Raw genomic sequence first — 20,771 nt, 5'->3', positions numbered from 1 at the left:
ATATTAGGGACTTGTTTGTAAACACGTTTGTGTTAAATTGATTTTGGTTTTAAATGCAACCCTGCCTATATGTATTATATTATAGTAACTAACGGCAGCCGTTCCGTTTAGCAAGTCAATGCAAGTTATTAGTGTCAGTGATGGATGAAATGGATCGTTGCGTGTACCGCTCGTATTAGTTCAGTATATTTGTTGTTGGTTGAAATTCGTACATTCAAAATAACCTTATAAGCGATAAGTTACATGTGAGTGCTTTGCATCCAATCATAAATACCAAGAGAACTATTTGCCAAGGTAAAGCAATATGTATGACTTTTCATCGATGCTTTCCTGCATTATAAGACCATGTTAAAACCAAGGATCCTAATTAAGTCTGATAATATAGGCAATATTTATTTTCTAGAATCCGCGTTCAAGTCATAAATTCGATGAGTCTAAAGACTGTGACTACTATTTGTAAAAACTAAAAACTCCTTTAATTTTTTTTTCTGTTGGAGCAGAGTTTTAACAGCGCGTCGTTTCATTTTTTTCGAAAGTTGTATAATTAGGCTATGCGATATTTGTGTAAATGGACGATATGGAATGGTCGGACCCTCAAAATCATCGTCGGATCAACAGTTATGTAGCACGAAAACATATATCATCGGTACGAAATGGATGATATGATGATGATGACCACCGACCGTAGAAATGCTGCATATATATATATACATATATATATAGGTCTAGCTCTGTCTGCGTCAAGACTATGAGCACCATTACCGAGGTGACGGAAGTATCCCATCGAAAAAAGAGAGCATCAAAGATTTCAACTATAAATTAAATTTCCCGTGAAACCGCAGGTGAAGCTGATTTTAATAATGCTATAGTCTTGCGTTCACAGACAGGCCTCAATATTCCGGCTGGTTTATGAGTTGCGGGATGCCAGACTTGATTTCGTAGGGATAAAAGTATTTGCGTGTGCGGGTGTGTGTGTTTGTGAATCGTATGCCTTAAGGTTAGTGACGAAATAAGAGAAAATGACAATATGGGGTGGTAGAGCCCCAGAATTTGGTTCATAACCCTATGAGAGCCAAGATCAGCCTTTCGGGGAAGGGGGCTGACAAAGTGCTGTTTCGTTCCCGGTCATCGTTTTTTTTTTGGGTGTACCAAATCTCCACTTGACCTCATAAACGGATTGTCAGATTGGACAACCGCATATAGGGAATATATTATGCTTATTTCAAGCAAAGTTATGCGCAACACTGTCGACGTAACGAAGGTATTGTCAACTCAATTTGCAAATAACGCTACAAAATCACCGATGCCTTATTGAAGGTTTGTCGATACTACAGACCCACAAATCCTTGATAACAGTCGCAAACCATTGGGCTGGTGCATGGACGTCGAGCAATCACGTTGCGTAAGGACTGAGTCGAAACGACTTCGTGAAGAATTTGTCAGCTGGTTGATACAACGGTGTTTTGGCGAATGCGATTGTCAAAGATCATTATGCTCGACCTCGGATCCTACGATAAGTTATCGTAAGCCCCTACATGGTGCTTTCCAATTCGCCGATCCCACCAATCAACATGACCATTGACCATGTCCGCGACAATAAATGATAGACTATAATCGGTAACATGGTGTTTTTTGGTGTATGTTTTGACTTACATAACGTGTCTGAGCGGTTCTTTAGGGTGCCATCACGAGTCAGCGCATGTTCTTCATTGTCCAATGCCCAATGCTCACACACCACACCTTACGTAAAGGAGAAAAATAGAACGATGCGGGAAACGTTACTAGCTGAAACTTGTTTTCGTGATTCGAATAACTAACCAACTGCCTAGCACTACATTATAATGCTTGTCAGTAAAACGCTTGGTCAATCACCGACGGGATCACACCATCCACCACCCAATATTTTATATAACAGGCTTGTACAAATGATCTCAGCCTACCCAAACAGAGTCCAGTGCAAACAACATCGAACAACATCGATAAGTAAATATGCCTTTTCTATTAATTAGAAAAAAATCTATCGCTTTGTTCATTTAAATGACTGCCTATATGTTCTGTGTGACGTTTTCTGATTGTGGGTATTACATAGCGGTTCGGATATGGCTAGTAGCAAAGGATGTTTCAACGACATTCGCCTGTTTGCGGCTTGTTACGGGATGCTTTTATTGACGGACGTGAGTAAATGTTACACAAATATATCGTTAATACTACGGTAATTTATTCTATGATCTTATTTCATAGATCATGGCTGGTGTCATGAAATCGAGCTCCCTTACGTCCATTGAAAGAAGGTTCAGCCTCCCCAGCACCACCACCGCACTTCTGGCGTCTAGTTTTCAAATAGGAAGTCTTACGACGGTGTTATTTGCGAGTTATTTTGGATCACGTTGGCATAGGTAGCACATCCCTTTCAACGTCCTACTACTTCAAAGAACTATCATGAGTATCATCATACATTTTCGAACATTAAATCGCAAATGAGCAATGAGCATGTATGTGAGTGGTTACTCTGCTTGCGATGACCAATTCACCTAATGTTGCACTTTACTTCTTCTACTTCGTGTTGTAGATTAAAGCATTAGTCGAAATAATTTTACTTTGTGGAAGTTATGCCACGCAGTATTCCATGGATAGATCTACCGTATAACCATAAGTGACATAATAGTCAGAAAGGTTGGCGATGGATCATATGTAGGACGATGACGGACGGTAGCTTCAAATTCTCACATCACGCATAGCTTTCAAATCGGTTTTCTAAATCATTCACCTCTAAGACGCTTTGAGTAATATATATAGCAGTGGTCGGGAACTAGTGACTCTTTTGGGTATAAAATTGGCCTCTTTGCCAAATATTAATTTTTGTACTGAATTGATCAATATTGCAGCGACTTGTTGGTGAAGTTTCATCACGGCCGGAATAATTATTTTCGTGACAGTATAAACATGTCTTTGAGAGGTAAAGACAATGACGTCTTCACGTTTAGGGGCTCGGCCCCCCTATTTTCAAAATCATAAAATTTAAGTTACTGTCACTCCAGCGGCCAATACCACTCGCGAATTCTATGTACTCGACTCGAAATCTTGAATTGTGCGACACGATGATTAATCAAATAGCATAGCGAACATGGTGACATGGTGACATGGTGGTCTCAGGGATATCTTAGATATCCCTGCTTTGTCTTCCTGATCTAAGGCACGAAATGAACTGCCATGGACGTGACATTCACAATTACAAACTCGAATTACAAACAACGCCATAAAATCCACGTTCTTGATTGGTAAGTAGCTCTGTAGTACCGGCGATAAAATGTATGCGTGCAGCGCAACGTTATGTTACAGCCGAATACCTAGACAATTTAGAAGTCGATAAGTATTTAAATTTTTTATTCAGTGTGACAGTTACATTCGATTAATATAAGTTGTAATAAATTCAAAGCTACTTACGATGAATTGCGTTATCAATGATGAGGCTTGGCCCGTCTGTGCCTTACCTCTCGTTTCAAGCTTTATTTTCGAACAATACATACCAGTTTTTACAGAGAAAATATGGCGGACACGAGGAATCCCATGTAGTGAGTTCGAATTACTGCTACCATGACGTGATGAATTTTCAATTGTGACGTAACATTTGATTGGCATGTATGGCACTTTGGGAGTTGATATGGAAAAAATAGGGCAAATATGGCAAATATGGTTCCCGACCACTGATATTATATAGTACAGGCGTATGCGTATAGGGCGAAAGCGGCTTTGGGAAATGAACTGACGAGTTGCGCACTCGTTGTATTTCTGTAGGATTTGTAGGCTTATATTCACGAGAAAGAGTTGTGTTGTGTATATGGTTTAATTTAAGAATAAAGACACATTAATTGCTGTTCACGTCTTCCATGTTTTTCAGACCACGTGCGATTTTTGTCGGATCGGCAGTCATGTTCTTGAGTAACTTGATAGTCACACTTCCACAGTTTGTCGGTGGCCGATACGAATACGAAGACGTTGCGGCAAATGCGACATCTAAAACTACACAAATATCGGAGTGCGAGGCAGACGTGTGGGTCAGGTTTGATACGCGATTCGCCAATATAACTACCACTCAAATAGACCAGGGCTGGGCAATTATTTTTCTCCGCGGGCCAAATGAGAAGCAGCAAATATGTTGGCGGGCCGAATCAGAAATTTCAGCTGCATTCTCTGGCGTATTAATTTTATTTCCAAATTGAAAGCAGTGAATTACACTACCGGGGTTCTTAAACTTTTTGGGTCGCGACGCAAATGTGAGTTTTATTAGTATCTCACGACCTAAGCCCCACACATCGAAATGAATGCATTTCCAATGCTAGTATGCTACGTTTTACGGGTATGTATGAAATAGAGTAGGCCTAGGTGCAATTGTGCGCAACGCAGCTTAATGAAACATGGCTCATTACACACAGTCATTGGTTCAGTGTTGTTTATGTCCTATGAAGTTTGCCTCTCGTTGCATTTCTTCATGGGGGGAGACATCTACCTCTGTGGGTCGCATTTATATCGCGGGGGCCAGGTTCATGTCTTCGTGTGCCGCAGAGTGGAAATCGTTGAGCCCGAAATACCCAAGTCGAATAGTCCTTCACGTTGCACACCCCTAACTAACGTTCTGTCACGGTGTTGAGCGATGCTAGGAATATATTTTACTTACTATAATAATCATTTCAAAATAGCAAATATACAGTTATGTACATATCTGTAAATTATGCGACACTCACGGATCCGCTCTTTCCGTCCTCGACCCTGCCCGAGTAGGCTATTGCCCGCTCAAGTTATAGCTCTCCAAAGAAACCAATGTTAGATAAATCTTATCATGCAATCATATAGCAATCAGTGTGTAATACAAAGGTCGAAATGATAAAAGTTCACACAATTTATACATATAGTAGAATGCTGTTTTCATGAAAAGTCATTTTGTCCGTGTTTATCACTCGCCTATACAGTTAATATTTGAACAAGGTAGATGACTGTTGCACGATAATTGAGATAAATTTGCACTAAAACTTGAGGGCGTCCGCGGGAGTCCGTGACGGTCCAAAAGGGATCCGCAAAGACATAAAGGTTGAGAATCACTGCTCTGTACTGAACATTGAACACTATACCTCGAACTCGACCCATTTCTCCCCGACATGACTTGACTCGGTAGTGAATTGAAAATGACTCCACTTGAATCGAGTCAAAACTATTAAAGTCAAATTGACTTTTGACTAGGAACCCCGTGTCTTGCTTTCAAACCTGCACGGACCCCTGATTAAGAACCACTGCTCTAGTCAGCCCCAGAATTATCTGACTCTACTCAAACACGAGAAATGAGAAATATAAAATGACTTGTGATAAAATGTCGAATTTGATTCACCCTGTTACCTTTATTACTCTATCATCCTATCAGCCTATTACTGACATTCGCTTTTGATGAGAGTCAGTAGAAAAGCTTATCGAATAAACTAACAAGATGAAGGTATTGTTTCGCAGTATTCTGAAGTTCTGTACCCAAATGCCTTGCTAGAATTGGAATCTCCACTGAAGTCCTCGTGGATTTTGAAGATAGCAGTGCATATACAGCCCAAAACGCACAAATATATATAACATTGAGTTCAATTATATTGATAATGGTTTGACTTTGTGGCCAATTTGATAATAAGCGAGCAACGATGGCTTTTCAATGGCGAAACATCGATGCTTTGGTAAGGTAGGCCTACTACTTTAATAAATGCCATCCTGATAATTTACAATGAGTCTACGATTCCTTCCTGACTTTTAATCCCCGTTTCGATTGTTTTAATGCTCGTAAAAGCCTTTTCAATGCTTAATTTTGAGACCAAGTGTGAGATTTGCATTCGCCAACTAACCTGTTCTAGACATATAACAAAGTAGGCCTAAATTTTACACATTTGTCGCATATATACTCAGTTAGCGTATAATGTTACACCACATCACATGCCGCACCCGCTGCTTTAGTACTTCACACCCCAAGTGGTACATGAACCCCTTCATTATATAGATTTACATTTATATTTAGAGAAAGCAGTACGATCGAAGATGCACAGTTCAACCAAGACTTTTGTGAAGAAGAGGGTAAACCATCAAATAAACTATATCTGCTAATGGTGATTGGTATGATGCTCAATGGAGTAGGAGGCTCTGTATTGCAGCCGCTTGGAATGTCATACATTGATGATTTTTCTCATAAGCGAAATTCTCCGCTTTATCTTGGTGAGCTGCTATTACATTATTAATTTCGGGCTGGGCAAAATCGAGTACCTGAGTGATTCGATTCTGAATCACGTATATTATGCTTCGAGTCGAGTCGAGTATCCGAGTATCACTAATTATGACGTCATAACAGAATGTAATATGACAAAGTTCAAATATGTACCTTTTATGCCACAACAAAGAATATAATGCCTGTTATCCATCACATTAAAGATGCTTTGCTATTTTTTCGACCATATACCAATTTCATTGCACTTCAGTACAAGGTTATGAGATGAATATGACTTCGGAAATGTGTTATTTCACGTAACGTTGGTAGCTTTGTACTATGTTTCGTATGCTTCAATGCGGCCAATCATGAATTTAAGGCTTCCACATTGGAAAATAGTATCAAAACTATAACTCTCGTTGATTAATGAACTTTCAGTGGCAAGGAGCGTGTAAATTCAGTACTCGAAAAAATCGTCTTTTACCACTCGACTCGAATCATCAAAATTAATACCCGATTCAGATTCGAGTACTCGAATCATTGTACCCAGCCCTAATTATTATTTAACTATCTTTGGAGTGAAAAGTACTCCTGTATGTATCAATGGCGCAGGGCACAAATCATGACAGCAGTCTCTTCAGGATGTTAGCTCCAATTACTTTTATGGCTACATCATAGTGTCCTATATGGTGTGGACACAAGCAAATCTTACGGCTCAGTGAAATTGCTCTACGTCACACTTTCCATTTGGCTAAAGGCAATTTGACGATACTTTTTGACCGGCTTGCGCGGAGCGCGAAATTCGATAAAACGCGAATCAATCGAAAGTTACCGCGGTACTGATTGCGAAAATATAAATTTTATTCTGCTCGTGGAACCCCCTTAAATCAGCCTCGAATGTTGCATTTTAACGGAGTTTATAGTATTGTGACACATCCATGCCGTCTGGGAGCAGGTGAGGAACAGCGCAGACCACAAGCGTATTGGCCATTGTTCCGCAACTGATTGAGCATTCACAATCTCACTCTCGTGCGCACTTGCTCCTGAGCTGCTCAGACGACATGGCTGCGTCACAATACCAAACTCCACTACAATGCAACATTCGAGGTTGATTGTTGGGGGTTCCAGGGCCACGAGAAAAATAACATTTATATTTTCGTAATCGGTACCGCGGAAGCTTTCGATTGATACCCGTTTTATCGAATTTTGCGCTCGGCAAGCTGGTTGTAGGCTATTATGAATTCGGTGCGACTAATTGGTTGACTCGATTTTTGCTCATAGGCATCACTCACGCTGTTGCTTTAGTCGGCCCAATGGCAGGATATGTCGTTAGCGCAGTTGTTCTGCGGCTCTGGGTTGACATCGGCTGGACTGACCTTTGTAAGTATCAAAGTATGATGTAGAAATATATATTTAGGCATATCATGTACTCACAGTTGCGACCAATTTTCCTTTAAAGCTACAATCACCATCACACCTACTCATCCAAGTTGGGTCGGTGCGTGGTGGCTCGGGTTACTTATCTGTAATTCCGGTATCGCCGTAACAATGATGCCTTTTCCATATTTTCCAAAGAAAATGAAGCCGCAAATCTATAAAGTAGGCTATATACACCTCATATCCTAAGTCAGAAATGTTGTGTCGAGGAACTTAAACTTGCCTTAAGAGCAAAACAGCGGAGTCTCACAAGGATGATGAGATCGATAACGAGGAGATAGACGAGATAGCCGAAACGAAAAGCGACGATAGCTATTCATCAAAGGATAACAAGATGGGGGAGAAAAAGTACGTGGCGCATCTGGTCTTCTATACAAATGGTGTACAGCTGCAGCAAATGCCGTAATCCCAGCGCTCGCAGTCCAATTGCGACATTTCTTTTTTAATTTAGTTCAGTGTGCAAGACAAAAACTGATAGCGGATTTATCGGAGTATTCAGACAAATTTTGCCTATTTACACGACTCGCGTAAATCGCTGTTTTTTTAAATTATCTTCACTTTTACCTAACAGTTTTTTCGGCAGAATTATACTTGATTTTCAGTGGAGAGTAGTTTTGCGCTAAGTTTGCGTAACCCTTATGATTGAAATTTACTACATTACTCCTACATTAGGGTTACCATATTTTTGTGAAGCATATTACGGACACTCGTTAGCGCCCACTAGTGGATTCAAAAGTGAGGTGAAACACATTGTCTGTTGATATGACGCCACTCTAGCAAAGCACTGCCCATCGACTGTATAGAGAAATGTGGTGTAACAGGTCATTAATTGGGTCATCGGTAATGTGAGCTCTGGTGATTGCTACTTGCTAGGGTCAGCAATCTTAGATTTCTTCACGGTCCGGATGACATCGTCTGGCGGGCCGTGTCTGGCCTGTCGGGATTGTGTTTGACAGCCCTGCTATACTGTTAGGTCGGTGCGACTATCTGGTTGTTTATTTTAATCAGGTCCGAAACAGCATTTTTCTCTCCCCTTCGGCCCGAAAAAAGCACTGACGTTTGGCCCACCATAGGGTATTAATCGATTTACCTTCTTGGGAACTTACTATATGCATTTGGCTGTTAAAATTTATGAATGAATTCTGTCAATAATGTTGATTTTTCCATATATTAGCCTACTATAAAATGCTCCAGCAGCAATGTTCCCTCTAATTTTTGATAAGTCTGCGCACCCTCACCAGCTCACCGCGCATACCCGTGGACAACTAACGACTAAAAAAATGTTCATCACGTCGGATTTTTTGTGCGCATCTCAGATTTTCTGTGCGCAGAGACCGTGTCAGCACTGCGCATTTGCGCACGTCCGCAGCTTAGAGGGAACATTGACCAGCAGGTTACACATCCTGTGATTTCCAACTTTTCATGGTGGCGACCTCCTTTCCAACTTGAAAATGTTCCGTGGCCCAGCTTACTTAACTCAGGGCCTAGGAAGCTAATTACATCCAACATCATCGCGATCCCCAGATAAAGGCAAACGACCCCAAGATTTGGAACCACTGTCTGTGGCTGAAGCATCCAATCGGCCTTAATCAACTCTATGAATATTACGTCCCCGACACGGTTGACCACACACTCTTGCATTTCCAAAACTATGACTTTCACCGAACATTTCTTGCCGATGCATCTACCAAGCTCAATGTACCGCTTACGTTAACCAATTTACTTACTATGCCGCAATTATTTACGCCGGTCGCCGAGTTCATTATTTCATGTCACTCGTATATATAGTTTGAAAGTTATTATAAGCCTATGTCCCAGAGCTCGAAAATGCAATCCTTGATAACATATTTTGTCCGTGGTGCATAAGGCCGGAAACGGTGACAAGCGCCACAATCGTTACAATCAGACTTATTTCAGTAAATGATCGGTATTTATATTTATTTTGATTGCATTTTTGGTTAAGGTGATGCCTGGTGGCCTTACTAATATCAATATACGTTGCATTACTCGCGCGCGGCAAGAAGAAGAATTTTGAATAGCATAAATGTGCTTGAAAATAATATTGTTTATGTTGATTTACGAAAAGCTTTTGAGCCTACTTCAAGCCTTCGAAATTCCGGACATTTAGGCATATTTTAGAAATTCCTCCCGGACGCAGATTTTTCAGTGAAATTCCGGACATGTCCGGGAAATTCCGGACGTATGGCAACCCTATCCTACATGGACTTGCACCTATGACCAAAACCATGAAATCCATACTGCATTGAGATCAGTACTATATGGTTCCATACTATTACCGAGAATGCTATTATCGAGATGGACATTACCGAGAATGATATCACCGAGAATGGACATTACCGAGAACGGACATTACCGAGAATGGACATTACCGAGAATGGCCAATGCCAAGAATACAGCTTAATGTAACTGACGTTGTCGAGAAATTTATACCTGAGAATCGATACCGAATGTAGCAACGCCGTGATGCACACACACGATCTGTTCACATGCATAACATGCCTGCATTGCATATATTGCATTTTCGGTAATGTCCATTCTCGGTGTTGTCCATTCTCGGTAATGTCCATTCTCGGTATTGTCCATCTCGTTAATAGCATTCTCGGTAATAGCATTCTCGGTATTGATTGGACACCGTACTATATAACAGTGTTGGGATCAATTCACTACCTTGGAGTCACGAGTCATTTCGAGTCCTTGCACATTTTGACTCGAGTCAAGTCAAGTCAATCTATTTTCAAAGGTGACTCGAGTCAAGTCAAGTCACTCGATTTTTGGAAGTGACTCGAGTCAAGTCGAGTCAAGTCAAGTCAAGTCACGAGTCAAGTCACATTTCAAGTCAAGTTGTCTTTTCGAAGTATGAGACATGATTACGTCATTGCAATTTGCTAGCTGTCTGAACTACAGATTGAGTGGTAATTGATTTCGAACCGATGAACGAATATAGAGTTAAATATAAACGCAAGAAAGCGCTGCATCGCTCACATATACGTAGAAATGTTGAACTGCGTAATTGCATAGCCTCAGTTTATATAGTTACCAGCCAAAATAGAGAATAGAGAAACAAATTGATAAGTTGCAATACATTACCCATTTACAAAAAGATATGATACAATTCGAGCCTGCGCCAATGGTTGAGCTTGAGAATTATATAACCTATATTCGAATTCAATTTCAAAAAAACATTAGGTTTGGGGTAAGAACAGAGAACAGAAATAAACATTTGGCTATGTTATTATTTTACTACTAGAGTTACGACAACGTAAGCTTCGTTCACTTCGTTTGCGGTCAATTTATTTGTGAGAGAACAATCGAGGTTCAGTGAAACACATGATCATTGAGTGATTGGTCGCTCTCACGGGTTACACCAGCGTTTCGCGAACAATCCAAACTTATGCAAGATACAGTAATTTTTATCGACATCGATTACTTGATGACTTGAAATTGACTCATGAATTTTGCTCCGAGTCACGAGTCAATCCACATTTTTGATACGCCGAGTCAAGTCAAGTCAAGTCATTTTAGCGAAGTGACTCGAGTCAAGTCAAATCATGCGAAAAATGTGACTCGAGTCTGACTCGAGTCAAGTCATGACTCGAGTCATCCCAACACTGCTATATAACGTCATCAAGTGCAATAGTATCCTAAAAATGCGGTTCACATTGATTTTAGGAACCTACTTTGGGAGCCAGCGGCGTGCACCATCCTCCATCGATATTGATTTCAATAATAATCGATCGAAATGCAGAGCCTGTGTGTGCCCATCGGCATATTTATATATGTCTATAACCTATTTTTGGTATGCAGGAGAATCGTTCAAACACTCAAATCAATGGCATCAAATCACCTTTTTCACCTCATCGTACTTAAGATGTACTTGAGCAACGCCGCTTTAGTTGGCGTAGTGAACTTCTTCCCTAAATATCTCGAGGTGGGGTTTGGTGTTTCGGCGTCCAAGGCAAGTCTTCTCACCGGTGAGTTATGTATACCAATGTACTGTCACTATTCTGTATCCACATATGATTGCTGATTGACAATTGTATTAGAAAGGTGATGTTCAGCCCGTATTCTTTCCCAATAACTGTCCCTTGCAGTTATATCAACGATGCACGCTTGTTCATCCATATTGAACCACGATGTTACGTTATTTGGGAAGCAAACGGAAGTTAAAACCCAGGGTATCTATCGACCAGTGGTTCTCAACCTTGTCTCCAGCCCCACCCCACCCCCCCCCACCCCAGGGGGCGATTTTGATTATGGAGGGGGCGGAAACGCTCCGAGGGTGAAATGGGGGGCTGGGCTCAGGGGGGCGGTATGGGGGCGCTAAAGACAAATGGCCTCGCAGTAGATGGTGTACTAAGGACACACGATTATATTGTAGAACAATAGTTCTATATATCACTGAGTTCTCATTGCAGACATTCGACAAAATCTGACAAATCACAACGTTTTTCGTTGCTCTAATCGCGAAATATCCACCGACCATGTTTCCATGAATGCAGTGGCATATATTAATTCATGTAAAATGAATTTGGCGTACTTTTGGATTGCCAATTCCCCGTTATAACACTCCCCGCACGCTAGCTACTCCAAGTCGTTTCGGCACCTTCCTATCTTTTCATTGTATCGCAGTTTTGAAATGATGAAAATATTATTAAACTGATACTTCTACCGATAGCTCCGGTTTTAGGAATTTTATCCTGCATCGCATTGCGTGTCGAAATCGAAAAGGCCCTGTAGGCTGATGTACAACTTCTGAGAGTAATGTCTTTTGTACATCAAAGATGTTTTAACGCTTTTTTGCCAAAATAATTAACTAAATATGCTTGTATTTGAGGGATACAAAATTAAATTGTCAGAGTATTTCGTCATCGTATCATAAAGGATTATAATGCTTAGTGTTGTTACTCCCATTCATGTTAAAGTTAAGAGCTTGGTGCAGGACTAAATGTAATGTTAGTAAATCTCTACCACATTCTCGGTTGATTTAGTAGTCACACAAAGCAATAAAACAAAACCCAATACAATTAACTTCCGATCATTGCCAATCGCAGAGGAGAATTCGGGATGTGTACATTGATCTCGAACTAAATGCCTTACCCGATGGTTGTTATAACAACCTGGATTTGATCCCTAAAATGGCACATACAATCTTACCGGTAATTAGTCGAGTGGTCTAATAGTGAAGTCCCAACCCGAAAGCGGACTTCGACCAATTGTTTTACTACAATAAGGGGGCGCCAGATTGAGGCAATTTTTGAAGGGGTGTGCTGGAGAAAAAAGGTTAAGAACCACTGCTATAGACACTATAATAGATATCCCTGTTTATCCCCTCGATATTTTTGACCATATCCTCCGACACAATTGACGTCTTCCAAAGATTTTCCTCAAGCCAATACAAAAGTGCGTGCAGTAGGCCTAGGCCTATATTTCGGATACACGCTAGGGAACATTTAGTAGTTACTGATCTTTCGTAAGTATAGGTGCATAACCTCAATGTTTATACTTGTACCTGTCGCCATACTTCTATATCTGCTGAAATTGAATATATGTTTAGAAATCCAATTGTTAATGATTTGTGGTATAGGTTTCCCAAATACCCAATCTTGGTTCGGTTCGGTTTATTAGCAATTTTTATCAGCTCAATACACCACAAAAATTGAGCTACATGAAAAGATAGGAAGGTGTCGAAACGACTTGGAGTGGTCTTTGGAATCAGACACCCACCTGGCCTAGCTAGGCGATGTGAAGAGGAGGCATGCACACTGAATAAAAAGTAAAAGAAGATGGTATAGAAAAAAGCAAGCGACAAAAATGAGGTGGCATGTCACGGAAGGCGAGATCGATAGGTCAGGTCGTGGTCCGGTAATGTTGAGGATGGACTAGTATTTATTTAGTAGAAATTGCTTGTATTTCGACTTGAATCTGGACATGCTCGTTGACTGTCGGATGGCCGGCGGGATACTGTTCCAGTTCCTTCAGAATTCGGTTCGGCTCGATTCGATGATGTTAATACTTTAAATATGGAAACATGATATATCGAGGTATTCGTCACCTTGCTGAATCCTTCTGCTTTAGACCAAATCAACCAACCAACGATAGGAACTTGATGGATGATGATATTATCCTCCGTACTATGCCAGTATGTAATCTCTAATTTCCTTGAAGGCGTTATAAACATTCCGTGTCTCGTGGTTGGGACTTTGGTGGGAGCGATCACCATGAAAAAGTTCAATGTCAGTTCGCTGGGTATGACGAAAATGATAGCGGCTGGAACGTTTTCCGCAACACTATGCATGTCAGCGATGCTCTTCATAGGGTGCGAGACCATCGATATTGCTGGAATCACTACGCCATATGCTGATGGGTAGGCTGACGTAAAACATTTGATAAATATGAGTAGAATATTAATACGAATGCTGGAATACCTGATCCAAACCGTTGAGAATGACCAATGACCATCTCATGAGAGACCCTTAGTTTCTAATATTTCAGAAATGAAGATGTTCTTCCATCAGTTGAAAGTACATGCAATACGAATTGTGGATGCTCAAGCGGTACATACGCTCCTATATGTGGGTCAGACGGAGTATCCTACGTATCGCCATGCCATGCAGGATGCACAGAGGTAGAGTACGGCGAAGGCGGAATGAAACAGGTATGTTGCACAGTGTCTAAGCACGTTACGGATGTGTGTATTTAAAATTGGCATACCGTAAATAACTTGGTAGGCCTATACATAAATTCGAAGAATTATAAAGACGATGCAGTGCTATTGGTTTGTTATATCAAGACATAACATTGTCTAGCGACGAAGAAAGATCGTGCCCTTGGTAGCTATCATCTTTTCTAAACATTTTATAAATAACCGCCGTTATAAGTCATGGTTTATTTAGATTTTAAAATATATAGTACACAGTCTAAATTAGGGCAAAGCTATGTTCAATGTTGACTTCAGATGTTAAAACCTTCTTCATAAGTTGTAATCAGTAAGACCGTGGAAGGCGGCCTGGTATGGCAATCCGCGGATAATGAAAATTGCTCCAAAACCAGCGCCATAGAATCGATGACCGACCGTCAGCCTGTTCGGTGCAGCCTTGTTCATGCGATGGCTGTATTTTCAGCGATTTTGCGTGCCATTTTCCGAGGCCTTCTGGACTAAACAATATCGTGAAACTATGCCACTGGCGACCACAGTATAGTTTGAGAATATGAAGCCTTTTTCAATTTGTATTGTAGAACTTCACTGATTGCCGCTGCATTGTCTCTGACGACATTTCCATTTCTTGGGCTAAGCCTGAAAGGTGTGAGCTTTCTAAATGCGGCGACCTCGTGAATGTTGCATTGGCATTAAAGTCGCTTGGAAGCTTGTTTGGTGGAATAGCATCAACTCCTATGTACATTTTCATGCTCAGGTAAATGAGGCGGTCTCTATAGGGTGCCTATAGTGCCTCGGGGGTATTGATGATATTTTTAAATACAGTTTTGGACATCTTCAGGGAACGTAATAATCTACAAACGACCAATAAAAAAATCATATATACTGTTATTTCACAGGTCAGTAGAACCAGAGCAAAAGCCACTCGCCATCGGATTGTATTTGGTCATAGTGCGTGTGCTAGCATGGGTACCGGGACCGATTTTATATGGAGTCGCCATCGATTCGGCATGTTTGTACTGGGGAAAGAAGCCTTGCTCGGATAAGGCATACTGCAAGGTTGTTAGGCAGAGTGACTAATTTGTATTAGGTTCTTTATTCAATCAATCAATCAATCAATCAATCAATCAATCAATCAATCAATCAATCAATCAATCAATCAACCAATCAATCAATCAATCAATCCATTATATTAACGATTACGCTGTTGAAATAACATCAGAATTCTAAAATTATTGGTAATATATGAATGATGTTCAGCTATGGTAGGCTTACCATACGTCCTCTTTTAAGAGGATTTGTCCTCTTTTTTGACTTTTTTGAAAGTGTCCTCGGAGGACGCCCTTTTGTCCTCTTTTTTGAGATTTTGTCCTCTTTTTTGAAAATTTAGGTCAGATATAGAGGAAATTGCGAGTGATATGCCGGAAATTGGCGCAGAAGTGAAGCTCCGGCGGGTATTTCGGAGGAAAAAGCGGTGATTTCAGCTCTGAGCGAAGTGAAGACCTTTTTTTTTTTTTTTTAGTCAACCGATCATGAAGCGGGTGAAATTTACCTGTTTTTGAGAATTCATCTCCAGTTTTGCATGTCTGAAATTTCTGAAAAAGTGTCCTCTTTTTTCATTTCCGAAATATGGTAAGCCTAAGCTATGGGCTATACATTTATAACAAATTGTGTTTTAAAACAATGCCTTGAAATTTTATTTTTTCAAAAGTTGTATTATTATTCCATGTGGTATGAGCTGACAGACGATTTGCACCAATATAGTCGACATATACAATACGGCATGGGTCGAACCCTCGAAATCGTCGTCGGTTCAACAGTTATAGCATGTAGGCTGGAGATCATTGGTACGGAATGGATGTTCTGAAGATGATGACCCTCGAACGTAAAAATGCTGCATAACGATGTAGTCCTGATTAAATATATATTTGGACGATTATGCCAGGAATGCCTAATTCGTCATAGGAGCCATATTTACCCTACATCTTCAATTGCAAATGTAAATCCTTTGCCACGTGACAATTAAATGTTCGTGACGTCATGGTTAAAAAAAACACAAAATAAAAACATGTTTTAAACAAGGGCCATGTTTTGTACATGTTTGTTTTGAACTGATCTTTGTATGATATGCAACCCTATGTTTGTGCAAAAGTTCCATCAATTCTTTGATAGTAGCCTACCGGTGCGAGTGTTTTTAATGTCGCTTTCAGGTTTACGACAATACGATATATCGTCAACGTTTCTACGGCATGATAGTTATCTGCAATATATTTTCCTGCATCGTTGCCATTGCCCTCTACATCACTGTCAAGCGAAATCCGACTCCCGAAAATACAGAAGAACTCGCACCGATGAATGCAACTGCGGAGGGAAGTGAAGAAGAAACTGATAAAGATGCCGAAGAAAAGCTAATTTCTAATAAAGACCATATATATAAAGATGAAGCAGTGTGATAACAGATAACGTCATGGAGGGTGTGTCGTCAATTGCTAAGCCGAAGTTCTATGCAATAAATCTTCTATGCAAAGCGCGAAGTGTCGTATTCTATCCTGTATCTGTCCACAAAATCCAACGAATTCAAGGACGCTTATATATTAACAGACTTATTGGACAACTAGAAAATTTACAGGTTTTCCAAATTAGATTAGAATTAGAATTAGGGCTACACAGTTTTTTTCTTCAAATTAGATTAAAATTAGAGCTACATAATTTCTTCAAAATTAAATTAGAATTATTAGCCTATACCTCTTTTGGGGTAACCATGTCCATTGTCCATCGCCCATAGTGAGCACGGCGTTGTACTAACGTAAAGCTTTAAAAATGCGGTTGCTGAACTGTGTGACCTATTTTGCCTCGATCTTGCCCGCGGCATCTACAAAATATTGATAAGTGGCCCGCGACGCGTTTCGAGATGGCGATCCCTGCACTATACAATTCTTCTGCATGGCTGAAAACTCTTTGCGGTGGAGCTAATGTTGCATTCATGCCTACGAGTTCTCGAGCAGCAGCCCTGAGACAAGGAAGATGATTTTCTCTTTTCCAGTATAGGCTAACTCAAAACATCACAGTCTATGCTCTCACGCTCTCCAGCGAAATATCTTTTCACTTCATAGTGTAATATATCTTCTTCGGTTATATCCAGGCCGTGTCATTTTTGGCATTTCAGGAGCCAGATGCCAAGACTGCCAAAAATAAAAATTTGAAAATGCCAAAAATAACCAATTTTTGGCATATGCCAAAAACAACACGGCTTGCCAAATAGTGTATTTCGTTCATGGTGTTGTGTTAACAGGACCGAATTACAAGCGAGAAGAGCGTGTGTGAAGGGCAGGTATCTTACTATATGGGTCCAGCCCACCCATTAGGGAGAAAGCATGGTGTCCTAAATGGTGTGGGCACAGCGAGATTGAACGGCTGACTGCACTTGGTTTACGTCATACTTTCCATTCGTCCAAAGGCAATTTTACGGCCATTTTTGACCAGCTTGCCGAGCGCTAAATTTGATAAAACGGGTATCAATGGAAAGCTTCCGCTGTACTGATTACTAGAATATAAATTGTATTCTGCTCATGGATCTGTAACCCCCAAATTTCGTTGGGTGAAAAATTAATTCAGGAGAAACTTTGCTGACCTGAGTTTGGAAGCACTGTTAGAGTGCAAACAATTTGAGTCTATTCAGAAGCGGTAACAATCAGGTGTTTATCGTGTATGTTAGGCTTCTCATTCTTTTTGCTTATTGGCACCGATTCCGAATGGATACTGCACATTTTGTGGTTTCGTTTGATATTATGAACCTATGTAATCACTAGGTTTTTCCTTCTTATTATTGTTTGATGGTACTGATTATTAGTGGATGCTGCACATTTTTTGGTCTCTTTTGATAAACTGACCCAAATAAAGCGTTTTCATGACTAATTCGAGTCTGAAAATATCTATTTAGAGGTCGATGCCAAAACTGCCAAAAATAAAAATTGAAAAATGCCAAAAATAAGCTATTTTTATCAGTTTTGGCATATGCCAAAAATAACACGGCCTGGTTATATCTGAAGCGTTCATCCAATTTTTGCTTGATGTAGACGTTGTAGATCAGTAGATGTAGCACGAGGTGAATAAGCCTGTGTTAAGGGTTAACTAAGGGATGGTGTGAACCTCTGAAAGGTTCAGGTTCGTGTGAACGCGAACCTATTTACCAGCTTCTGTGTGAACGCGAACGTGAACCTCATGACGTCACGTGACGTCATATTGCTAATTCCAACTTAAATTTCAGTGAAGTGATATATTAATGTAGCCTACATTGTACAATGTACGTACATCCTAGCGACGACTCAGGTCCATTATATCACAATGCTGAACAGCTGAAGTAGCCTACATGCTAACTTGCACGGAAACTTGCACGCCTCTGCGGTCTAGGCCAGACGGACAATGTATTAGGCGTTTGACTGTTGCTACATTGATATTGAGCAGAGTGTAAAACGGATTTTTATATTTTCTTACTTTCTATCCTCGATTACCCCATTAACAAGTTATACAGAAGCCCACACCACAATCGATGTTGTGTTATTGCGTGTCAAGCTCACAGAAGAGAGTCACTAAATATTCACAAACGGAAAGCTGGATATTTCGAGCAAACTTTTGTAACAAAGCAAGTAAAATTTTTGAGATTGGTAAAGGTGCATACTCGTTGTGTTGATTCGTTTTGCTGCCAGCGCCATGCATAGAATGGCCCGAAGTTAAAATTTAAAGAATGTTACAATGACGTGACGAATTGTAATATATCAAAAAGGTTCACAGTGCATAACCTACCATAAGGTTCGTCTGTGAACGTGTATCTTTAGATTTCCGAGGTTCACACACAGAACGCGAAGGACCCGATCATGAACCTCACGTTCACACAATACCTATTAACTACATTTTTTCTTTGCTACTGTTCTCTTTGCGATCGAAACTAGAAGGTTGTACGATCACTACAAGCTATATGCCAGCATGGCTATTATGCGATGGCGGCTTGGCACTAGAAGTTCCTGCTCGAGAGGGAAATTTTGCTAACTCGCGGCAAAATGCCGCGGAGAAACAGGCATTTTCCGGAAAAAAAATCGAATTAAATTATAACCAAAATTACAGTATAGAAACACTTAACAAATTAGATTAGAATTAGATTAGATTACTGCTGGCATTTGCTCTAATTTAGTGGAATTAGACCTAGCATTATTATCTAATTGTAGTTGCCCAAGTCTGCTTACATAGTTGAATTGCGCTATGATAAAATAACATTAAAGTAAAGAGGTATAAGTAGGGTTACAATATTTTAGAAATCTGTAAAGAGGACACTTTTTTAAAAATTTTAAACTTACCAAATTGGAGTAAAATCCGGAAAAACTGGTACATTTTTGCCGATTTTGTGGTTGGTTGATTAAAAAAAAGCATTTTCCTGCTCAACTCCCGAAATACTCGCCGGAACGTCACCTAAGTAGCCTACTGATTTCCAATATCTCGGTTGAATTTTGACCTATAACCATTTTTTTAAAGAGGACATTTGGGTGTGCTCCACGGACACTTTCAAAAAAGAGGACGTATGGTAGCCCTAGGTATAAGCAATGTGTAGCAGTGTTAGCATGATTCTATAGTCACGCATTTTGAATGACCTGACGAATGAGCAGTAGCCTCTGAACAATTCCTGACGCGGTTGTCAAATTTCCGAGTCAATTTTCAAGATATTGGATATTTTACTTCAAAAAGCATCTGAACCTCTCAGCTGCACTGGGAGTGACCACATTATCAATACCCATTCATCTTCTAGCTAGAGCCTACTGGATTCTGTTTTCTTTCATGCTTTTAGCAGCGACATCGCTCTCATAACATCTCAGCTACGGTATGCTTAACCCGTCGATACATTGGCCTTGACTGCCAATAGCCTGCCCTATAATGTCAGTGGAATGCCGCATATATTTATTCAGTACGCATAGTTTAAGTGAAACTATGACCGAGGTTCGAAACCTATTGGTGATGCTGGATCCAGTTGTGGATTGTGTTGTGTAGCTGTAGAGCGTACCACGAGATATCGCCACTCGGGTAGGCCTATAGCCTCCAACGATATTGGGATAGTAGGTATAGCATAGGATTACGCCAGTGGTTCTCAACCTTTTTGTCTTCGCGGACCCCTTTCGGACCGTCACGGACCCCGCGGACAACCTCAAGTTTTCGTTTAAAATTAGCTCAATTATCGTGCGACCGTCATCTGTCTTGTGCAAATATATTAATTGCAGGGTAGTGATAAACACCAACAGCACACTCTTATTATTTCGAAAGGAATTTTACAGCTGTATTTATTGTCTTGAAAATCCGCGTCTTCGATTTGATATGAACGAGTGCCGAAAGTCCATTTCCACAGAGATATATTGGTGGCGAATGTAATATTAACGTGCATCGCTTCCG

General features: G+C 40.4%; 1 protein-coding gene across 5 annotated transcripts; it reads left to right on the top strand.

Annotated features, from left to right (window-relative positions):
- The first annotated feature begins 840 nt into the window (after window positions 1-840).
- LOC145456079 (solute carrier organic anion transporter family member 2A1-like) lies at window positions 841-16,869 on the top strand. Of its 5 annotated transcripts, none has more exons than XM_080334117.1 (13): window positions 841-2,174; window positions 2,242-2,396; window positions 3,899-4,051; window positions 6,044-6,237; window positions 7,508-7,606; window positions 7,686-7,825; window positions 7,893-8,011; window positions 11,489-11,655; window positions 13,850-14,048; window positions 14,177-14,339; window positions 14,921-15,096; window positions 15,239-15,398; window positions 16,550-16,869. In XM_080334117.1, the coding sequence occupies exons 1-13, from the start codon at window positions 2,100-2,102 to the stop codon at window positions 16,790-16,792; spliced, it is 2,043 nt and encodes a 680-aa protein (XP_080190243.1). In that variant the 5' UTR covers window positions 841-2,099; the 3' UTR covers window positions 16,793-16,869. The 5 variants fall into 5 exon arrangements, with proteins under 5 accessions (XP_080190243.1, XP_080190242.1, XP_080190246.1 ...); XM_080334116.1 differs by having other exon boundaries at window positions 846-2,174; window positions 3,899-4,060; XM_080334120.1 differs by lacking the exon at window positions 2,242-2,396 and having other exon boundaries at window positions 2,043-2,174; window positions 3,899-4,055.
- Window positions 16,870-20,771: the final 3,902 nt, after the last annotated feature.

Source organism: Botryllus schlosseri, chromosome 14, assembly GCF_051294905.1.
Source record: "Botryllus schlosseri isolate E-star chromosome 14, Bs_hap1, whole genome shotgun sequence".
NCBI lineage: Eukaryota > Metazoa > Chordata > Ascidiacea > Stolidobranchia > Styelidae > Botryllus > Botryllus schlosseri.
This window is presented reverse-complemented; position numbering and strand designations above follow the sequence as displayed.

Bases quoted from the DNA above. Each gene is read 5' to 3' on its own strand.
- LOC145456079 (XM_080334116.1), top strand. From the start codon at position 2,100: ATGGCTAGTAGCAAAGGATGTTTCAACGACATTCGCCTGTTTGCGGCT. The intron at 2,397-3,898 runs GTAGCACATCCC...CATGTTTTTCAG, and splicing joins TTTGGATCACGTTGGCATAG to ACCACGTGCGATTTTTGTCG. The intron at 8,012-11,488 runs GTACGTGGCGCA...TTTGGTATGCAG, and splicing joins AACAAGATGGGGGAGAAAAA to GAGAATCGTTCAAACACTCA.